This window comes from Belonocnema kinseyi, chromosome 3 (genome assembly GCF_010883055.1).
Source record: "Belonocnema kinseyi isolate 2016_QV_RU_SX_M_011 chromosome 3, B_treatae_v1, whole genome shotgun sequence".
In the NCBI taxonomy this organism is placed as follows: Eukaryota; Metazoa; Arthropoda; class Insecta; order Hymenoptera; family Cynipidae; genus Belonocnema; species Belonocnema kinseyi.
In genome coordinates, this window is record NC_046659.1 from 149374600 (window position 1) to 149395524 (window position 20925).

A 20925-nucleotide genomic window follows, 5' to 3' on the forward strand; every position below is an offset into this window, starting at 1 on the left:
GGCAATTGGTTGAAGGCGAAGGTGGAGGGGGGCAAGTCTCTTTTCGCTGCTGCATTAATTTGATGAAATCCACGAGACGCTTTATGGACTTCTGGGTCTTCTCCTGCTTTCCCAGGAACTCCTGTCGCGTTCGCTCCTGCAGCTAAACGAGAAAAGGAGCCTATTGTTAATTCAAGACTAACGGAACTTTGATAACACCATAACCGATAGATATTCAGGGTGGCCACTATTTTTCTACTTTTCGTCTCCCGGTTCTCCCGATAAATATTCGTCATTTCTCCCGGTTTAGAAAAAAATTAACTCTCTTTGCGAAACACAACAGTTTTTACACATATATGATCAATTGCGTAAATCAATATATAGGAAATGAGACCATAATTTGCGTTTTTATATTTAGTTTGAGTTATAATTTTGAAAAAATTCATTCGAATAAAAAATAAATGTGTAAAATTTCATTCATTTTTTTTGTGTTCACCATTTCCAAAGAGGATATATCGCTCTCAAATTTCGGAATATAGGATATAAGAGAATAAATTGCGTTTGTTTATTTAGTTTGAGTATTAAAAAAATCAGCCGAGTAAAAAATAAATGTGTAAAATTATATTCATTTTTTCTTGGTGCTCACTACGTTCACACGGATTGAGATATCGTGTTTAGAATTTGAAAGACTAAATAAAAGGCTAAGGAATGTTTGTATACATCAATATGTGTATAATTTCAAAGAAATTTTGTTTATAAATTGATGAAAAAGGACATAGAAAAAAAATATCAAGAGTAAAAAATAAATGTGTAAAATTTCCATTTTTTTTTCTTCTTTTTGTGCTCACTACGTTCACACGGATTGATATATCGTGTCTAGAAATTCAAAGATTAAATAAAAGGCACTAAAGAACGTTTTTGTAAATCAATATGTTTATAATTTAAAGAAAATTGATTTATAAATTAATGAAATAGGATTTTGAAAAAAATTATCTGAGTAAAAAATAAATGTGTAAATTTTATTTCTATTTTATTTTTTTTATGCTCACTATGTTTACACGGATTGAAATATCGTGTTTAGAATTTGAAAGATTGAATAAAAGTCAACTAAAAATCGGAGAATTTTAAGACATTACATTAAAAATTAAAAGAAATAATAATAAAACAAGATTGCTGTGATATGATTCCATTTTTTGAAATTATACAATTTTAAGCTTTGCAGTTCAAAATTGCTTTCTATTTACATTTAAAATTATTAAATTCAAAACTGACTATCAAGGCTTTTAGTATGAAATTTTTGAATATTTTTGAAAAAAAAATCACTGCCATTTTCTCCGTTCAAATTCAAAGCATTTAAATTATTGCGAGAAGCATTTTACACCTTTGAATTTTAATTATTATAAACACTTAGAAAATTATATGCTTTCTAGTTGAAATATTAAAAAAATAAAAATAACGCACGAATTATGAAAAACGGGAAATCTTCCGGTGTAATATTTCTCTCTCGGATTTCTCCCGGTGCAAGTTTCTCCCGATTTTCTCCCGATTCTCCCGGGTTTGTGGCCACCCTGATATTTAATCGAAATTTATAAGTTCGGGCGTGTAAGATTTACTCGTGTATCTCTCAGGACTTGAAATTCGAAAATAGTCGGGTTGTAGAGTATAGACAATTGAAAATTCCATCAATAACGAAACACTTTCTACCAAAAGTAAAATTAAATCAGGACAGGGTGTCTGCCAGGCGGACGATTTTTTTTATTTTGTATTTAGGTTACAAAATTTTGACTGACTTTATACGATTTTTAAAGATTTTAGGAGATTTTTAAACATTTTAAAAGATTTCAACCAGTTTTGATTTAGAACAGGGAATTTTCGAGAATAATTGTAATTCTCGGGAACATCAGGTAATTTTTGGTTATAAGAATATTAGAATTCTAATTTGAAACAGAGGAGTTTGCAAAAGAATTATAATGAGAAAGTTTACCATTCGGATTCGAGTTCTGCGAAAATTTAAATTTAATAAATAAAAAATAGCTTTTTTCTTGTGTTCTTCTGAATTTTACAAACGTAACTTGAAAATTCAACTTTTTGGTTCAGAATTCTTAAATTTTGTTCAAAATTGCATATTTTTAAATTGAAAATTAAACTTTTTTGTATTGGATTCTTGAATTCTGTCAAAAGTTCGTTTATTTCGGTATAAAATTGATCTTTTTTTTAATGCATGTTCTTGGTAAAAATTTAACAACTAGGTTTTAAAATTTAACTAGCTTCTTAAGAATTTTTAAACATTTCTTTCCTTCCTAAAAATTCAACTTTTTAATTCAGAATTCTAAAATGTTGTTTTAAAATCGTGTTTTTTGTTGTAGGAAATTAATCCTTTTGTTTACAAAATTTATCTTTTTAGTTAAAAATTTAACTTTTGGCTTTCGAATTCTTGAATTTTGTTCAAAATTCGTTTTTTTCGGTATTCAATAATTTTTTTTAAATTCATATTTTTTATTAAAAATTCAACAACTAGATTTTAAAGGTGAAATACTTCCTTAAAAATAAAATAAAAAATTTCTTTTTTTCTTAAGAATTCAAATTTTTGTTTGAAAATTCATCTTTTCTTGGTAATAAATTTATCTTTTTGTTCAAAAATTCATCTTTTTTTAGTTGACACTTTCACTTTTTAATTGAGAACATTTTAATTTAATTAAAAATTCGTCTTTTTTGGTAGTAACTGAATCTTTTTGTTTAAAAATTAATTTTTTTAGATTGAAGATTCAACTTTTTGGCTAGGAATTCTTGAATTTTATTTTCTAATAAAAAAAGTATTTTCAACAAAATTGTTGATCTTCAACGAAATAAAATCATATTTAATCAAATAAGGAATACTGCAAATTTTAGATAACAAAAGCGAATTTTCAAGAATATATACAATTTTTAATATTAAATATTGAAAAAAACAGTTGAATTTAAATAAAAAAGACGCATTCATAAATGAAATACTCCATTTTTAAGTTCAAAAATGAAGAATGGACATAAAAAACACCAATTCTCAATAAAATCGTTAAATTATCTTTGAAAAAAAATGGAATTACAAATAAAATAAAAAAATAAGCAACAAAAAAAAATATTTCTAATAGAGTGGTTAAATTTTTAGCCAAGTAAATGAATTTTTAACTAATAAAAATTAATTTTGAAACAAGAAGAATAATTTTCTAACAAAAATAGAATTGAAAAACACGTAGTTGAAGTTTCAACTAATAAAAAATCAATTTTCAAGAAATGAAAAACGAATTTTTAACAAAATTATATAAATTTTCAATATAGGCATGATTTTATAACCAAAAATATTGATTTTTGATCAAAAACAGAGGAATTTGCAATAAAATAATGAATTTTCATCCAAATGGTTAATTATTTAACCAAAATAGACGAATTTTTACACAAAAACGAACATGTTAAATTGTCAGTAACAACAAATTAATTTCTAAGAAAAAACAAAGCGATTTTTCACATAAAATAAAATTATTAAAATTAATTTAAATATAAATAATACGTTTTAAATTAGAAATTTAATTATTTTTCTTTTGAGCAGTTTAAAATCAACGATTTGCCAATTGTTATTTATACATCAAAATTTGTTTTTGATTTAAAAAATTTTAATATATGTTCTTAAAATTAATTTCTCCAAATAAAAAGTAATTAAGAAATTTATCCAAAGAATATCAAGAAATTTTTTTTTATTATTTTAAATCCAGTCAAAATACTTAAATATCTTTAAAATTTTGTTTAAAATTTTTTAAAATTTCTTCAAATTTTGAGTTATTACCGAAAATTTTTTTAAACTTCTGAATGTATTTTCAAATTATTAGAATTTTTTTTTAATTTAAAAAAAAATTCTGCAACATGAAAACCGTTGCTTTAAAATCTTCCAAATTCCTTTTTTGAAAATTTTGAAATCTTTTGAAATTTTCTTCTAAAATGAATCTAAAAAAAAATTATTCTTATGAAATCTTTCACAATCCTTAAAAAACTTCTAAAGTTTTTATTAAAAATATGCATTTTTAATTCTCTACATTGAAAAATAAGTCAATAAATTTTTTATAACCGATCCGTTTTAAATTACAAATTGAATTAATTAAATTTAAAGTAGCTTTACATAAATAATTTTTCAATTCTTGTTTATATCTCAAAATCCTTTTATTTTTTTATTTTTAAATACTCTGTTAAAATTAATTTATCAAATTATAAATAATTGCAAATGCTCCCAAAAATCTTCAAAAATTTACATTTTGTTTCGAATTTTTTGAAATCTTTTTAAATTTAAAGTTCTTTTTGAATTTTTTTTTAACTTCTGAATATATTTCAAAACTTTTCCGTAAATTTTTATAAGATTCTGCAAAATGAAAAACATTTTAAAATCTTCCAGATTCTTTTCTGAAAATTTTGATAACCTCTAGAAATATTTCAAAATTTTTAAAAATCTTCTAAATTTGTTGTTCGAAATCTATTTAAAACTATTTGAAATCATTTCAAGTTTTAAATTAATCTTGGATCTTTTCCAAAACTACTAAATATCTCTTCAACTTACTCGATTTTTTTTTTCTAAATAAATAAGTGTACAATTGTTATTTATACATCAAAATTAAATAATTTTACTTGAAAAAATTAAACTTTTTAAATGGAAAAATTAAAATTGTAACGTACAAAGTTTAAATTGAGCTCACTGAAGATAAATAAATGCTTAAAAAAATTTTTTTATTCAAAATCTACTTCTAAAAATCTAAATTTCTTCAATTAAATAATTAAAAAATTACGCACCATAAACCAAATATCATAATTGAAAAAGTTAAAAATAGAACTTAAAATTCAAAAAAGTTGAAAATCAAACTTATTCTAAATTTGTAGATAATTTCACCCGAAAAAAGAGAAAAAGATCCTTTTACATCATTTCCACCTGATTGGACAGATTTTTCTTCTAAAAATTTGAAAAATTTCCCATTTATAAAAAATTCCCGTTAATTTCCCAATTCCCGGTCAGGTAGACACCCTGCAGGAGGAGGAGGAAAGAAACCACAAAAAACTTGAAAGTGGGATTTAAATTGAGAGACGATCAAACTTAACTCGTCTCACTTTTCGAGTCACTGAAAAAGTAACTGTATTTTCAATCTCGAGTTGAGTCAAGTTTGAAAAAGTGGCATAAAATCATCATCCTAGTGAGTAGATGACAACAAGATAAATACAGTTAGGAAAATAAATTTGTTTTACCGAACGAACCAACGAAAGCAAAAGCGTGGATCTTGCAGGTTTTTTACGTGAAAACAAAAACTTAAGCACGGAGAGACAATTGATTAATTTCTAAAATAATAATAATAATAATAATAATAATAACATCGGCATTCCAAATAAAAAGAAAAATTTGAAAGAAAGATAAAAAAAAAAAGAAAGAAAAAAACTGTTTCATTTCTACACAGGTCGCAGGACGAACCTGAAGAGACTGGTTGAGTAGTTGAGAGCGTTTTTCCAATTCATAAACCTGCAATCTCAGATCCGAGTTTCGCTCGCGCAGCTCATATCTTTCTCTCTCTTTTTCCTCTGTAAGACATTTTCGCGTTCATTACGTTGCTTTTCCACGCGCGATAGACCAAAAAAGTTCTCTTTGCACCAACTTTTTTTTTTTTTTTTTTTACACACTAACTACTTCTCGAATTAACAGGGTGTCTACTCAAATCCTAGACAAAAATTCCCTGGCCATTTTCCAGGTTCCAGCCATTTTTTTTTTTTTTTAATTGATTCGGAATATGTATAGAATTTCGCGAGTTTATTATAAATAATTGTTTTTTACTTCAGTTTCCAGGGATTCAATTAATATTTTTGATTTAAAAAGATCAATTTTTCAATAAAATTCATCAACTTTCAACTGAAATTATCAATATTTATCTGTAATACTTGAATTTTTAAATAAAAAGATCAATTTTCAAAGAAGATTAATTTTCTACCTGAAAATGACAATTTTTCAACCAACTTGTGTAATTTTTTATCAACCAATTTTCAACCAAAAAAAGATCTATCAAAGCAAATAAATTTGTATATAATACAAAAAAACAACAAATTGTCAACCTAAAATTAAAGAATTAAGTTTTCTGTTTAAAAATTCAATTGCAGGGTGGCCGTTTTAATCGACGAAATAAATTCCCGATCATTTCTCGGTTCGTAAACATTTTTCACGACCAATGAAATTAAACAAATGGAACACTAAAGCTAAAAAATTGTCCACTTGAGGTAATAAAAACTGAGCTGAAAATAAAAGCACTTTTTACATAAGAAATTCAATTATTTTCTTTTTAAATAGTTTAAACATCCTTGAAAAGCTTCAAAATCTTAAGAAATTTAGAAGTTGTTTTAAATTTTAAATTATTTTGGAATTTTTTCTACAATTTTCAGAAAATCCTGCAAATTTTCGAGAATTTCTTTACAATTTGGATGTATAAATAACAATTGAAAATTTATTACTTGGAGGCGAAATTTGAGTAATTTTAAGAGATATGTAGAAGTTTTGAAAAGATTTTAAATAAAAAAATTTAATTCTTTTCAAGAATTATAAAGGGCTTCAAAAGAATAAATACATTTTTTTACGATTCCTAGGAAAATAAAAAATAACTTTTCATTTTTTTAAATTATTTTTAGAGAATATTTAAGAAGTTTTTCAAAGATTTAAACAAAATTTTCAAAAAAGATTCTAGAAGATTTGTAGAAGACTTTCTAAAATTTGCATGATAATTTTTTATCTTTTTAAAACTCCTAAATATCTCTTAAAATTACTCAAATTTTTTCTACAAATGCTCATTTGTAAATTATACATCAAAATTTCAAAATTTCACTTACAAATTAAGCATTTTTCAAATGCAACAATTAAAATTGTATCGTTCAAAGTTTGAAGGCTCTTCGAAATTTTAACAATTCCAAACTTTCTATGTCAAACAATTCATTAAGAAAAATTTACTTTTAAATATTTGGTTTCAATTTACTTGTCTTAAATAAAAATTCAAACATTGCTAAATATTCAATAATTAATTTTTTTTATTAAAAATTTCAAATTTAAACCGTTTAAGTTTTAAAGTTCAAATCTGAAAATTCTTAAATTTTGAACTGATTTTTATTTATTTATTTAAAATATTTTTGTCATATCGTTTTTTTTTCACTTCTTATTATTTAAACTACAGATAAATTTAAAAAAAAATTATTTATGTATTAAATAAAAATGTTTTTTATCCAAAATTTTCAAAATCAAAAGCTTTTATTTTTTATTTTATCAAGTCTTGAAAAAAGAATTTAAAGTCTTTAAATTAAAAATGTCAGATTAAAAATAAAAATTTTAAATGGAAAATTTTTACAGTAAAAAAATTTTGAATTACGCATTGTAAGCTAAATTATAGCATAATTAAAAAACATCAAAATTCCACTAATTATTTAAAAACTCTTAAAATCGAACATGGACAAATTTTTCTTCCACAAATTTGTAAAATTCCCGGTCAAAGAAAAAAAATTCACTGTCATTTCCCGGTTTTTCGGTCCAGCGGTCACCCTGAATAGGAATGATTACATTTTCATTTTAAAAAATAATACTTTGAAACAAAATTATTAATTTTCAAAGAAGAAGATTAATTTTTTACCAAAAAAAAAAAAAAAAACAATTTTTCCAATAGTTCAGATTTCCACTAAAATATAAATTTTTAACCAAAAAAGATGAGTTTTCTATTAAAGGAGATGAATTTTTAAATAACAAAAAATAAAAATGGTTAACCTAAAAATGAATAATTAAATTTTCCGTTAAAAAAAATTTGTTTCAATCAAAGAGATGAATTTTCATTTAAAAACATTAAAAATTCAATTGAAATGATCACATTTTTAGTTAGGAATATAATACTTTAACAAAAAAATTTAAATAATAATTGAAAAAAAGTTAAATTTTGAAACAAAGTGATTAGTTTTCCACTAAAATTATAAATATTCAACCGAAAAAGATGAGTTTTCTATCAAAAGAGATGAATTTTTATATAAAAAAATAAAAAATAATAAAAATTGTCCACCTAAAATTAAATTTTTCGTTAAAAAATTTTTACTTTCAACCAAAAAGATGAATTTTTATCTAAAAATATTAAAAATTGAATTGGAACAGTTACATTTTGAGTTTAAAAAAATAATACGTTGAAACAAAAAGATAAATTTCCAAACAACAAAAATAATTTTCAAAGAAGAAGATTAATTTCCTACAAAAAAAAAATTTAACTTTCAATATAAATAATGAATTTTTATCTGGAATAGTTGAAATTTCAACCAAAAAGACCAATTTTCAAAGTTACATTTTGAAACAAAAAAATTAATTTTCAATTTAAATTATAAATAATTAACTGGAATACTTGAATTATGAAACAAAGAGATGAATTTTTAAATAAAAAACAAATAAATTGTCAACCTAAAATTGAATAATTAAATTTTCCATTAAACATTTTTTTATTTTAAACCAAAGAGATGAATTTTCGTCAAAAAGATTGAAAATTCGATTGGAATGGTTACATTTTTACTTAAAAAAATAGTACTTTGAAAAAAATCAAAAAAATAATTTTAAACCAAACAAGATTAACTTTCAATAATAATGATTAATTCTTTATCTGTAATAATTCAGATTTTCGCCAAAAAGATAAATTTTCAAAAAAAAAAAGAGTTTTCTAACAAAAGAGATTAATTTTTTAATAAAAAAATAATAAAAATTGTCAACCTAAAATTTAATAATTAAATTTTCCGTTAAAAAAAAATTAATTTTTAACCAAAGAGATGAATTTCCATCTAAAAAGATTAAAAGTTCAATTGGAATAATTACACTTTCAGTTAAAAAAGTATTATTTTGAAAAGAAAAAATAATTTTTAAAAAGTTACATTTTGAAACAAAGGGATTAATTTTTAACTAAAATTATAAATAATTAACTGGAATACTTGAATTATCAAACAAACAGATGAATTTTATTTCAAAAGAGATGAATTTTTAAATAAAAAAAAACAAATAAATTGTCAACCTAAAATTGAATAATTAAATTTTCCATTAAACATTTTTTTATTTTAAACCAAAGATATGAATTTTCGTCAAAAAAGATTGAAAATTCAATTGGAATGGTAACATTTTTAATTAAAAAAATAATACTTTGAAAAAAATCAAAATAATAATTTTAAACCAAACAACATCAACTTTCAATAAAAATGATTAATTTTTTATCTGGAATAGTTCAGATTTCCACCAAAAAGATCAATTAAAAAAAAAAGAGTTTTATGAAAAAAGAGATGAATTTTTAAATAAAAAAATAATAAAAATTGTCAACCTAAAATTGAATAATTTAATTTTCCTAAAAAAAAAAAAAAAATTTCAACCAAAAAGATTGAAAATTCAATTGGAATGGTTACATTTTTAGTTTAAAAAATAATACTTTAGAAAAAATTTAAATTATTTTAAAAAAGTGATTAATTTTCCACTGAAATTAAAAAAATATTTAATTGGAATACTTGAATTCTCAACCAAAAAGATAAATTTCCAAACAAGAAGATTAATTTTTAAACAAGAAGATTAATTTTCTGCCAAAAAAAGACCATTTTTCCACCAAATTGTTTCAATTTTTACGAAAGAAGATTAACTTTCAATAAAAATGATGCATTTTTAAATAAAAAAAAAATTAATAATAAAAATTGTCAACCTAAAATTAAATAATTACATTTATAATTAAAAAAAATTTATTTTCAACCAAACAGATGAATTTTCTATCAAAAGAGATGAGTTTTTAAATAAAAAACAAATTAATTGGCAACCTAAAATTGAATAATTAAATTTTCCATTAAAAAAATTTTATTTTAAACCGAACAGATGAATTTTCGTCAAAAAAGATTGAAAACTCAATTGGAATGGTTACATTTTCATTTTAAATAAATAATACTTTGAAAAAAAATAAAAATAATAATTAAAAAAAAGTTAAATTTGGTAACAAAGTGATTAATTTTCAAATCAAATTATAAATATTAAACCGCAATAATTGCATTCTCAAGCAAAAAGATAAATTTCCAAACAAGAAAATTAGTTTTCAAAGAAGAAGATTAATTTTCTACAAAAAAAAAGACAATTTTTCGACCAAATTGTTTATTTTTTAACCAAACAAGATTAATTTTCAATAAAAATAATGAATGTTTATCTGGAATAGTTGAAATTACAACAAAAAAGATCAATTTTCAACCAAAAAAGATCAGTTTTCTATCAAAGGTGATGAATTTTTAAATAACAAAAAAAAGAAGAAATAAAAACTGTCAACCTAAAATTGAATAATTAAATTTTCCGCTGAAAAAAAAATTATTTTTAACGAAAGAGATGAATTTTCATCCAAAATTATTAAAAATTCAATTGGAACGGTTACATTTTCAGTTTAGAAAATTAACAACAAGATTAACTTTAAATAAAAATAATGAATTTTTATCTGGAACAGTTGAGATTTCAAAAAAAAAAAAAAAATTCGACCAAAAAAGATGAGTTTTCTTTCAAAGGAAATGAATTTTTAAATAACAAAAAAAGTTGTCCACCTGAATTTTTACCCAAAAAGATCAAAAATTCAAATGGAATGGTTAGATTTTCAGTTTAAAAAAATAATGCTTTGAAAAAAAATCAAAATAATAATTTTAAAAAGATTAAATTTTGAAACAAAGTGATTATAAATTGTAATAAAAATTGTCAACCTAAAATTGAATAATTAAATTTTCTTTTAAAATAATTTTAACCAGAGATCAATTTTCAAATAAAAAAAATTATTTTCTAAACAAACAATGACCATTTTCCAGCAAAATACATACATTTTCAATGAAATAGTTGAATTTCCAACTGAGAAAGACAAATTTTCAACCATTTGGTTGAATTAAATTTCCAGCTAAAAAAGCATTAATTTTCTACAATAAAAAGTCAATTTTTCAAAAAGTAGAATTTCAACCAAAATGACCAATTTTCCACCACATAGTTTTTTCAACTAAAAATATCAGTTTTCAATCAAAAATGGAATAATTAAATTTCCAGTTAAAATAAATTAATTTAAAAAAAATGCAACTAAAGTGAGGAATTTTAAACAAAAAATTAAAACCAAAAACAAAGCGAATTTATCAAATAGAATAAATTAATTTTTAGCCATTGAGATCAATTTTCCAGGTTCCAGCAATTTTTTAAAACAATTGAATAAATAAAAATAAAAACAAATAAATTTATTTTCAACTGAAAAAAGGCAATTTTTCAAGAATTTAGTTGAATTTTGAATTTGAAAAGTGATGAATTTTTAACTAAAATTATTATTCTTCAACTGGAATAGATGAATTTTAAACCAAAAAGATGATTCTAAAAAAAAAATAGTTTCACTTAAAAAAAAAGACAAATTTTCAACAATTTAGTTAAAGTTTGAACTAAAGAAAAATCAGTTTTTAATTGAAATTGGGTAATTTTAAATCGCAAAGATGAATTATCAAACAAAATAAATTAATTTTTAACGAAAAACTTTAGTTTTTCACGAAAAAAAAATAAATTTTCAACAATTTAGTTGAATTTTTAATGATTTTTTAAATAACAAAAAATAAAATAAAAATTATCAACCTTAAATTGAATAATTCAATTTTCCGTTAAAAAAATTAATTTTCAACTAAAGAGATAAATTTTCTTATAAAAAGTTTAAAAATTGATTTGGAAAATTATAAATTTTGAAACAAAGTGATTAATTTTCCACTAAAATTATAAACGTTTAACTAGAATACTTGAATTATCAACCATAAAGATGAATTCACAAACAAAAAGATTAATTTTTTAATCAAAAACGACCATTTTTAAACAAAAAAAATTTCGTTTTCCACTAAAAAAAAGCAAATTAGTTGCATTTTAAGCTAAACAAAATCATATTCCAGCCAAGAATGTAATAATTATATTTCCGGTTAAAAAGATTAATAATGCAAAAAAAAATGTCAATCAATTTGATGAATTTTCAAATAAAATTAATAATTTTTAACTGGAATATATGAATTTTAAACCAAAAATTTAATTTAATTTTCAAACAAGATTAATTTTTATGCAAAAACATTACCTTTTTTACCAAAAACGTCCATTTTTCCCCAAAATGCATAAACTTTCAACTTAAATGATTAATATTTAACTGAATTCTTGAATTTTTAACCAGAAACATAAATTTTAAAAAACAAGATGAATAATTTTCAAATAAAAAACTTTATTTTCTATCAAAAAATGAAATTTTTTAACAAAATACATCAATTTTCAATGAAATAGTTGAATTTGCAACTAAAAAAAGACAAATTTTCAACCATGAAGTTGAATTTAGAAGTAAAAAAGAATCAATTTTGAATCAAAATTGGAATAATTATATTTCCAGTTGAAAAAAAAATTAATTTTCTAAAAAAAAAATGCCCTCATGATGATTCTTGAAATAAAATAGATTAATTTTAAAACGCAAAGATGAATTTTTAACAACAACAAAATCGATTTTTTAAAATACATGAATTTTCAACTAAAACAGACAAATATTCAACTTTACAGTTGAATTTGGAAATAAAAAAATGATTTATTTTTTGCCAATAACGTCCATTTTTAAACAAAATAAATGAATTTTTAACGACAAAATTTAGTTTTTCACTAAAAAAATCTAATTTTAAACAAACAAACAAAAAATTTCCAACCAAAAATATAATAATTAAATTTGTGGTTAAGAACATTATTTTTACAGTAAAAAATGCAATTAACAGAATAAATAACAGAAATAATTGAATTTTTTATCAAAAAATACGATTTTTTAAACAAAATACATGAATTATTAAACAAATTGTTGAATTTTCAATTAAATAAGATCAATTTTGAACCAAGTAGTTGAATCTTAAACCCAAAAATGACTATTTTATAACCAAAATTGGAATAGTCACATTTTCAGTTTGAAAAATTATAATTTTCTTCAAGAAAAAACAACATATTCTCAACCAAAAAGATTAATTTTCTGTTAAAAAATTTAATTTTCAACCAAAGAAATAAATTTTCTACGAAAAAGATTAAATATTGAATTGGAATGGTTAAATTTTCGATTAAAAAAATAATGGTTTGAAAACAAAAAATGTTTTAAAAGTTACATTTTCAAAGAAATTGATTAATTTTCAACTAAACTTATAAATATTTAACTGGAATACTTGAATTCTCAATCAAAAAGACTAATTTTTTTCACTAAACACGTCCATTTTTAAACAAAACAAATTAATTTTTAATAAAAAAGTTTAATTTCCCACAAAAAAAAAGGAATACTTAAATTTGCAGATAATAAAAATTAATTTTCTACAAATAAAAAGTAAATTTTACAACCAGTGATTAAAAAATATTAATTTTTTACCAATGAGATTAATTTTCAAACAAAAACATTAATCGTTTACCAAAAACGCCAGTTTAAAAAAATAATAAATGAATTTTTAATGAAAATTGATTAATTTTCAAATAAAAATATTTATTTTTGTCAAAAAAAAGAACGTTTTTCAAAAAAATACATAAATTTTTAATGAAATAGTTCAATCTTCAATAAAAAATTCAAGAAAATTAAGGTTCAATCAATAAGATGAATTTCTAACTAAAACGGTAGAATATTCAACTTAAATAATTACATTTTCAGTTTTAAAAATTAGTTTTCAACAATAAAATTTTAAACGAAATTGTAAAAATTTCCATTTTTATTGAATTTTTAACCAAATAGTTTAATTTTCAACCAAAAAAAAATTAATTTTCTACCAAAAAAGAAGGGTTTTCAACAAAATACATAAATCCTTAACCAATTAGTTCAATTTTCAATTTTAAAAAAAAATCAATTTTCAAACAAATAATTCAATCTCAAACCAAAAAAAAGAACAGTTTTCAACCAAAATTGGAATAATTAATTTTCAGTCTAAAAAATTTAATTTTCCACACGAAGATTAATTTTCAAAGCAAAAGATTAATTTTCTACCAAAAAAAGACATTTTTCCACCAAATTGTTTAATTTTTAACCAAAAAAGAATTAACTTTCAATAAAAATGATGAATTTTTATCTGAAATAGTTTCAATTTCAACTAAAAAGATCAATTTTCAACCAAAAAATATGAGTTCCCTATAAAAGGAGATAAATTTTTCAATAACAAAACAAATTAAATAAAAATTGTCAACCTAAAATTGAATAATTCAAATTTCCGTTAAAAAAATAATAATTTTCAAACAAAAAGTTGAATTTTTAACATGAATAATTGAAGATTAATTTCTACGAAGAAGACAGATTTTCAACTAAAAAAATATATAATTTTTCAACTAAATATTGAATATTTAAATATTTAGTTCAAAAAATTAATTTCCATCCAAAGAAATGATGAATCTTCAGCCAAAAAAATTAATTTTTAACCAAATATTTTTAACTTTCAATCTAGGAATACAATTTTTATTCCATGGAAGATTAATTTTATCAAAAAAAAAAAAAAAATAACAAATTTTCAACTAAAAACGGAATAATTTATTTCCAGTTAAAAAAATTAATTTTCTACAAAACAAAAGCAAATTTTTAAACAAAGTAATGAATCTTTTGGGTAGAAAATTAATCTTTTTTTCTGAAAATTAATCCTATTGTTTAAAATATATCTGGAAATATAATAATTCCATTTTGGGTTTAAAACTGATTTTTTATAATGTAGTTGAATTTACAAGCAAAAAGAATAATTTTCAAACAAGAAAAAATAAATATTCCACAAAAGAATATAAATTTTGAACCAAAGTGATAAATTTTAAACCGTAAACATTAATTTCTATTAAACAAGACGAATATGCAATTAAAAAGAAAATTATTTTTCATCCAAAGATTGAATAAATACATTCTTCGTTAAAAACATTAATGTTCAAGAAAAAAAAATGAATTTTTAACTAAATTCATTGAATATTCAAACTGAAATAATTTAATTTTCCGTTTAAACAATTAATTTTCAGCCAACGAAAAAACAAATTTAAAAAAAAATAGCTCATTTTACAACCAAAAAGATGAATTTTCGATTAAAATGATTAATCTTCAGTCAAAAAAATTTAATTTCTAACAAAAACGTTTGATATTTCAACCAAAAAATATTTTTTTTCTCAATTAAAAACAGTTGAATTTTCAACTAATACAGATTTTTCAGTCAAGAGACAAAAAATTCAAACAAATTGTTTTAAAATATTTTTCAACAAAAAAAAAAAGGTGAATTCTCAACCTAAAATGTAATAACTTATAAATATACCAAAAAATATTTTTATTTCAAATTAAAAATAGTTGAATATTTTTGGTTGAAAATTTCTTGTTTTAGTTGATTCAAATTTAAAATCTTTTTTGGGTTAAATATCAAGTAGTACGTTTTTTGTTTAGAATATATATTTTTTAAATTGAAATTTTAATTACTTGGTAAAAACTTAAACTCTTTTTTTTTTTAAATTAATTCTTTTGGTTAAAGGTTCATCTTTTTTTTTTTTGAAATTTCATCTTTTTAGTTGAAAATAACATTTTTCTAATGAAAATTAAACTATTTAGTTTTTATTGGACAAATTATATTTTTTGGTTGAAAATTCGTCTTGTTTCTTTTGTGGAAATTAATTTTCTTGGTCGAAAATTAATGATTGATACAATATTTCATTGAAAAATTAACTTTTTTGTTGAAACATTATATTTTTCGCAGAATTTAATATTCTTGATTAAAAATTATTATTTTGTTGTTGTTTAAAATTCATCTTTCCGGTTAAACATTAATTTTCGTAATTGAAATTTTATTATTTACTTTTTGGTTGAAAAAATTATTTTTTTTTTTTAATCAAAATTAACCGTCTTTGTTAAGAATTAATCTGTTTTAGTTTAAAATTCAATTTTTGTTCATTATTAAAAAAATGATTGATGTAATATTTTGTTGAAAAATACATTTTTTAATAAAAATTCGTCTTTTTTATGAAAATACAATTATTCTAGTTGAATATTCATAATTTTAGTTAAAAATGTAACTATTTTTTTACAATTTTATTAACGATTCCAATTAAACCTTCCATCATCAAACAAAAAAATTCATAATTAAATATTTTGTTAAAAAATTAACTTTTTAAAATAAAAATTCACTTTTTTGGTATAAATTAATCTTCTTGGTTGAAAATTAATATTTCCAGTTTAAAATTAAATTATTCTAGTTAAATATTCATCGTTTTACTCGAAAATACATATGTCTGGTTCAAAATTTTTTTTTTAATTTCAAATTTAATTATTAAATTTTTGTTTAAAAAATTGCCTTTCCCAATTGAAAATTGATCGTTTTTTTTTTTAATCAAAATTAATGTTTTTTGTTAATAATTCATCTGTTAAAAATTCATCAATGATTTTACAAATGTTTCAATAATTTCATAAATATTTCAGAATTATTTTGAATTCAACGCTGATTGAAACTTCAACTAATTGGTTAGAAGTTTAATTTTTTTGTTCAAGATTCGTATTTTATTGGTGATTAAATCAACTATTTTTTATTAAAAATTTTAATACTTTTGATTGAAATAAATATTAATCATTTAATTTTTCGTTAAAAAATCTTCTTTTTGATTAAAAATTTGAATTTTAACTGTTGAATATTAACTATTTTTTTAAAGATTGATTTTTTTGGTTCAGGATTCATAACTATTTTTGTTACTACTTTTTTTCGGTTGAAAATTAATTTTTTAACTGAAAATTTTGTATTCCATCGTTTAAAACAATTTTTTTGTTAAAAATTTATCTGTTGTGGTTTAAAATTCAATTTTTCTAGTTAAAGTTTCATAATTTTAGTTGAAAATTCATAACTTCGGATGAAAATGTAACTATTTTTTTAAGTAGTTTTTTGGGTTAGAATTTTTTTAAAACTTAAAATAGAATATTCCATTATTAAACAAAAAATTAATTATTCAATATTTTGTTGAAAAATTAAATTTATTGATCAAAAATTTCCTTTTTTTGGCAGAAATTAATCTTCTAGGTTGAAAATTAATATTTCTGGTGAATAATAAAATTATTCTAATTAAAGATTCGCCGTTTTAGTTAAAAATTCCTTACTTTGTTTGAAATTTTAACTATTTAAAAAACAAATTTCGGTTGGAAATTAATTTTTTAACTTAAAATTGTATAGAACATAATTTAAAAAAATTAATAATTCAATATTTTGTTGAAAAATTAACTTTTCTATTAAAAATTTGCTTTTTTTGTAGATATTAATTTTCTTAGTTGAAAATTAATATTTCTGGCTATAAATTAAATTATTCTAGGTAAAACCTAGTTCACCGTTTTAGTCAAAAATTCATCTTTCTGGTTCAAAATTAATTCTTTTAATTTCAAATTTAATTGTTCAATTTTTGATTAAAAAATGGCCTTTTTCATTTAAAATTTTTTTTTATCGAAATTAATATTTCTGATTGGAAATTAAATTATTGCAGTTAAATATTCATCGTTTTAGTCAAAAATTCATGTCTGGTTGAAAATTAATTTGTTAAATTTCGAATTTAATGATTCAATTTTTGGTTGAAAAATTGCCTTTTTCAATTAAAAATTCATTTTTTGGTTGAAAATTCTTGGTTGAAAATTAAAATTTATGATTGAAAATTAAATGATTCTAGTTAAATATTCATCGTTTTAGTCGAAAATTCATCTGACTAGTTCAAAATTAATTTTTTAAATATCGAATTTAATAATTCGATTTTTAATTAAAAAATGGACTTTTTCAATTAAAAATTAATTTTTTGTATCAAAATTAATATTCTTGGTGAAAATTCATCTGTTTTTCTTGAAAATTTAATTACTCTCTTTAAAGATTCATCATTTTAGTTGAAAATCCCTTACTTTGTTTGAAATTTTAACTATTTACAAAAAAAAATTTTTTTCGGTTGAAAATAAATTTTTTAACTGAAAATTGTATATAACACCATTTTAAATAATTAATAATTCAATATTTTGTTGAAAAACTAAATTTTTTGTTAAAAATTTGCGGTTTTTTGTTGATATTAATCTTTTTGGTTGAAAATTAATATTTCTGGTTATAAATTAAATTATTCTAATCAAAGATTCACCGTTTTAGTCAAAAATTCATCTTTCTGGTTCAAAATTAACTTTTAAAATTTCAAATTTAGTCATTTCATTTTTCGGTTGAAAATTTAACTTTTTCAATTGGAAATTCGTGATTTTTTATCAAAATTAATAGTCTTTGTTAAAAATTTATCTGTTTCGGTTTAAAATTTATCTAATCAAATTAAAATTTTCTAATTTCAGTTGAAAATTCATTATTTTATTTGAAAATGTAACTATTGTTTTTAATTAGTATTTTTTCCGTTGAAAATTATTTTTTTTTAATTAAAAAATGAATATTCTACCATTAAAAAAATCAATAATTCAACGTTTTCTTACAAAATTAACTTTTTAATTAAAAATTCGCTTTTTTTGGTAGAAATGAATGTTCTTAGTTGCAAATTAATCTTTATGGTTCAAAAATAATTTTTTTAATTTCAAATTTATTTATTCAATTTTTGGTTAGAAAATGTCCCTTTTTTAATTGAAAATTCATATGTTTTTATCAAAGTTAATCTTTTTAATTAATCCATTGAACAAAAAATTAATCAATTTTGTTTTTGTTTTGAAAAATTGATTTTTTTATTGAAAACTTGTCTTTTTTGGTAGAAATGGATCTTTCTGGTTCAATGTTTGGTTGAAAATTTAACTTTTTCAATTGAAAATTCGTGATTTTTAATCAGAATTACTCGTCTTTGTTAAAAATGTATCTGTTTTTTATTTAAAATTCAATTATTCGAGTTAAAGATTCATTATTTTAGTTGAAAATCATCACTTTCTTTGAAAATGTAACTATTTTTTTTTAATACTTTTTTTGTTGAAAATTATTTTTCTTTTGTTACTGAAAATTTATCTAATTATTCTAATTGAATATTCCATCATAAACAAAAATTATTTAATATTTAGTTGAAAAATTAATTTTTTGATTAAAAATTTGCTTTTTTGGCAGAGATTAATTTTTTTAACTTAAAATTTAATAACTCAATTTTTTGTTGAACAATTGTCTTTTTCGATTGAAAATTCATTTTTTTAATCAAAATTAATCGTCTTTGTTCAAAATTTATCTGTTTTGTTTGAAAATTCCTTTTTTATAATATAACTGAATAACTTATATATAAATATTATATTAACTGAATTTCTAATTTAAATCATGAATTTTAAAGCAACAAAAAATTCATTTTAAAACTAAAATTATCAATATTTAACCAGAAAATTAATTTCTTAAACTGAATATTGAACTATTACCCTTTTATCTCAAAATTCGCCTATTTTTGGTTCAAAATTTAACTATTTGAAGGAAAATTCACCTTTTTGTTTAAAAATTCATCTTTTTGGTTTAAAATTCAACTATTCCACTTCAAGATTCATCATTTCAATTAATTTTTTTTTTTTTCATTTTTAATTAAAAACGGTTGCTTTGTCAAATAAGAAAGAATTTTCAGTCAAGAGAGAGAAAAATCTCAAGCAAATTGTCTCAACTAAAAAAAAAAGAATACCTAAATATTCTGTTAAAAAAAATACTTTTCAACAAAAAAAAAAAGATGAATTTTCAATCCAAAATGATATTTCAACGAAAAATTTAAAATAAAAAAAAAAACAGTTGATATTTCGACAACCAAGCAAATAACTTTAATTTTAAAATGAAAAAAATGAAGCACGCTCTCGAAAAAATTCCCTGACTTGAAAAAAAAAAAGGAAAAAAAGAAAAGGAAAAAATTCGCTGACAATTGCAGGCTTTCCACATAGGATAGACACCCTGTCAAGTCTTAATTCAAGAACTTTTTCATCAATCGCTCATTCAAAAAACAACTAATTCTAGGCAAAAAGTTTCGAGGAGTTGTGAATAAATTACCGAGTTCGTTCTCCTTCTTGACGATTCCATGGAAGGCTCCAATTTCCCTGTTATCGAGGGCACACTTTGGACAAATTTTCGCAGGCGGAGGTGAAATCGAGTGACAGGAAACGTGATACTTGGACGCACACTGCTGACAAATTGTCAACGTTCCTTCAAAAAACAGAAAAAAACAAAAAAAATCAAGAACAATCTTAATAAGAAAATTCCCAAATTATAAAATCCATCACTTTCCCTGATTCTTGTCAATTTTTAACCAGAGAATTTAGGTGAAACTTTTAAAATTTTATTTGAAACAATTAATCTTCAACGATAAATTTTTACTGAAAAACATTAATTGTTTAACAAAACTTAAATTATTAAATTTTCAGTTCAAAAAAAATTAATGTTTAAACAAACAAATTAATTTTAATTAGAATACTAGAATACTTTAATTTTTTATCAACTAGATGAATTTTCAAACAAAAGGATTAATTTTTACTAAAAAAAATGATTTTTAAACTAAAAAATATAAATTTTTCAACCCAAAAAATGGATTTTCAAACACAGAGTAATGTTTTTTTTTCAAAAAAGGCGAATTTTTCACAAAGTGCATAAATTTTCAAACAACTAGTTTAACTTCTATTTAAAAAATAGCAATTTTCATCCAAAAAAAGAACGGATTTTAAAAAAAGAACGGATTTTCAAGAAAATTATTAAATTTTCTACCTGAATGTTGAATTGTGATGAATTTTAAACCAGAAAGATTAACTTTCAACTAAAATGGTGAATATTTAACTAGAATACTTTAATTTTTTATCAACTAGATGAATTTTCAAACAAAAGGATTAGTTTTTACTAAAAAAAATTATTTTTAAACTAAAAAATATAAATTTTTCAACCCAAAAAATGGATTTTCAAACACAGAGTAATGTTTTTTTTTCAAAAAAGGCGAATTTTTCACAAAGTGCA

The 20925-nt window shown here is 20.9% G+C and overlaps 1 protein-coding gene across 1 annotated transcript in view; it reads right to left on the reverse strand.

Moving 5' to 3' along the window:
• LOC117170060 overlaps window positions 1–20925 on the reverse strand; it is a 96331-nt gene that overhangs the window by 4171 nt on the left and 71235 nt on the right. The window contains exons 7-8 of the mRNA XM_033356581.1: window positions 19975–20127; window positions 1–142 (exon numbers count right to left, since the gene is read on the reverse strand). The exon at window positions 1–142 is cut by the window's left edge and continues 728 nt beyond it. Of these exons, the coding sequence (XP_033212472.1) occupies window positions 1–142; window positions 19975–20127 (295 nt within the window). The remainder of the gene's footprint in view (window positions 143–19974; window positions 20128–20925) is intronic.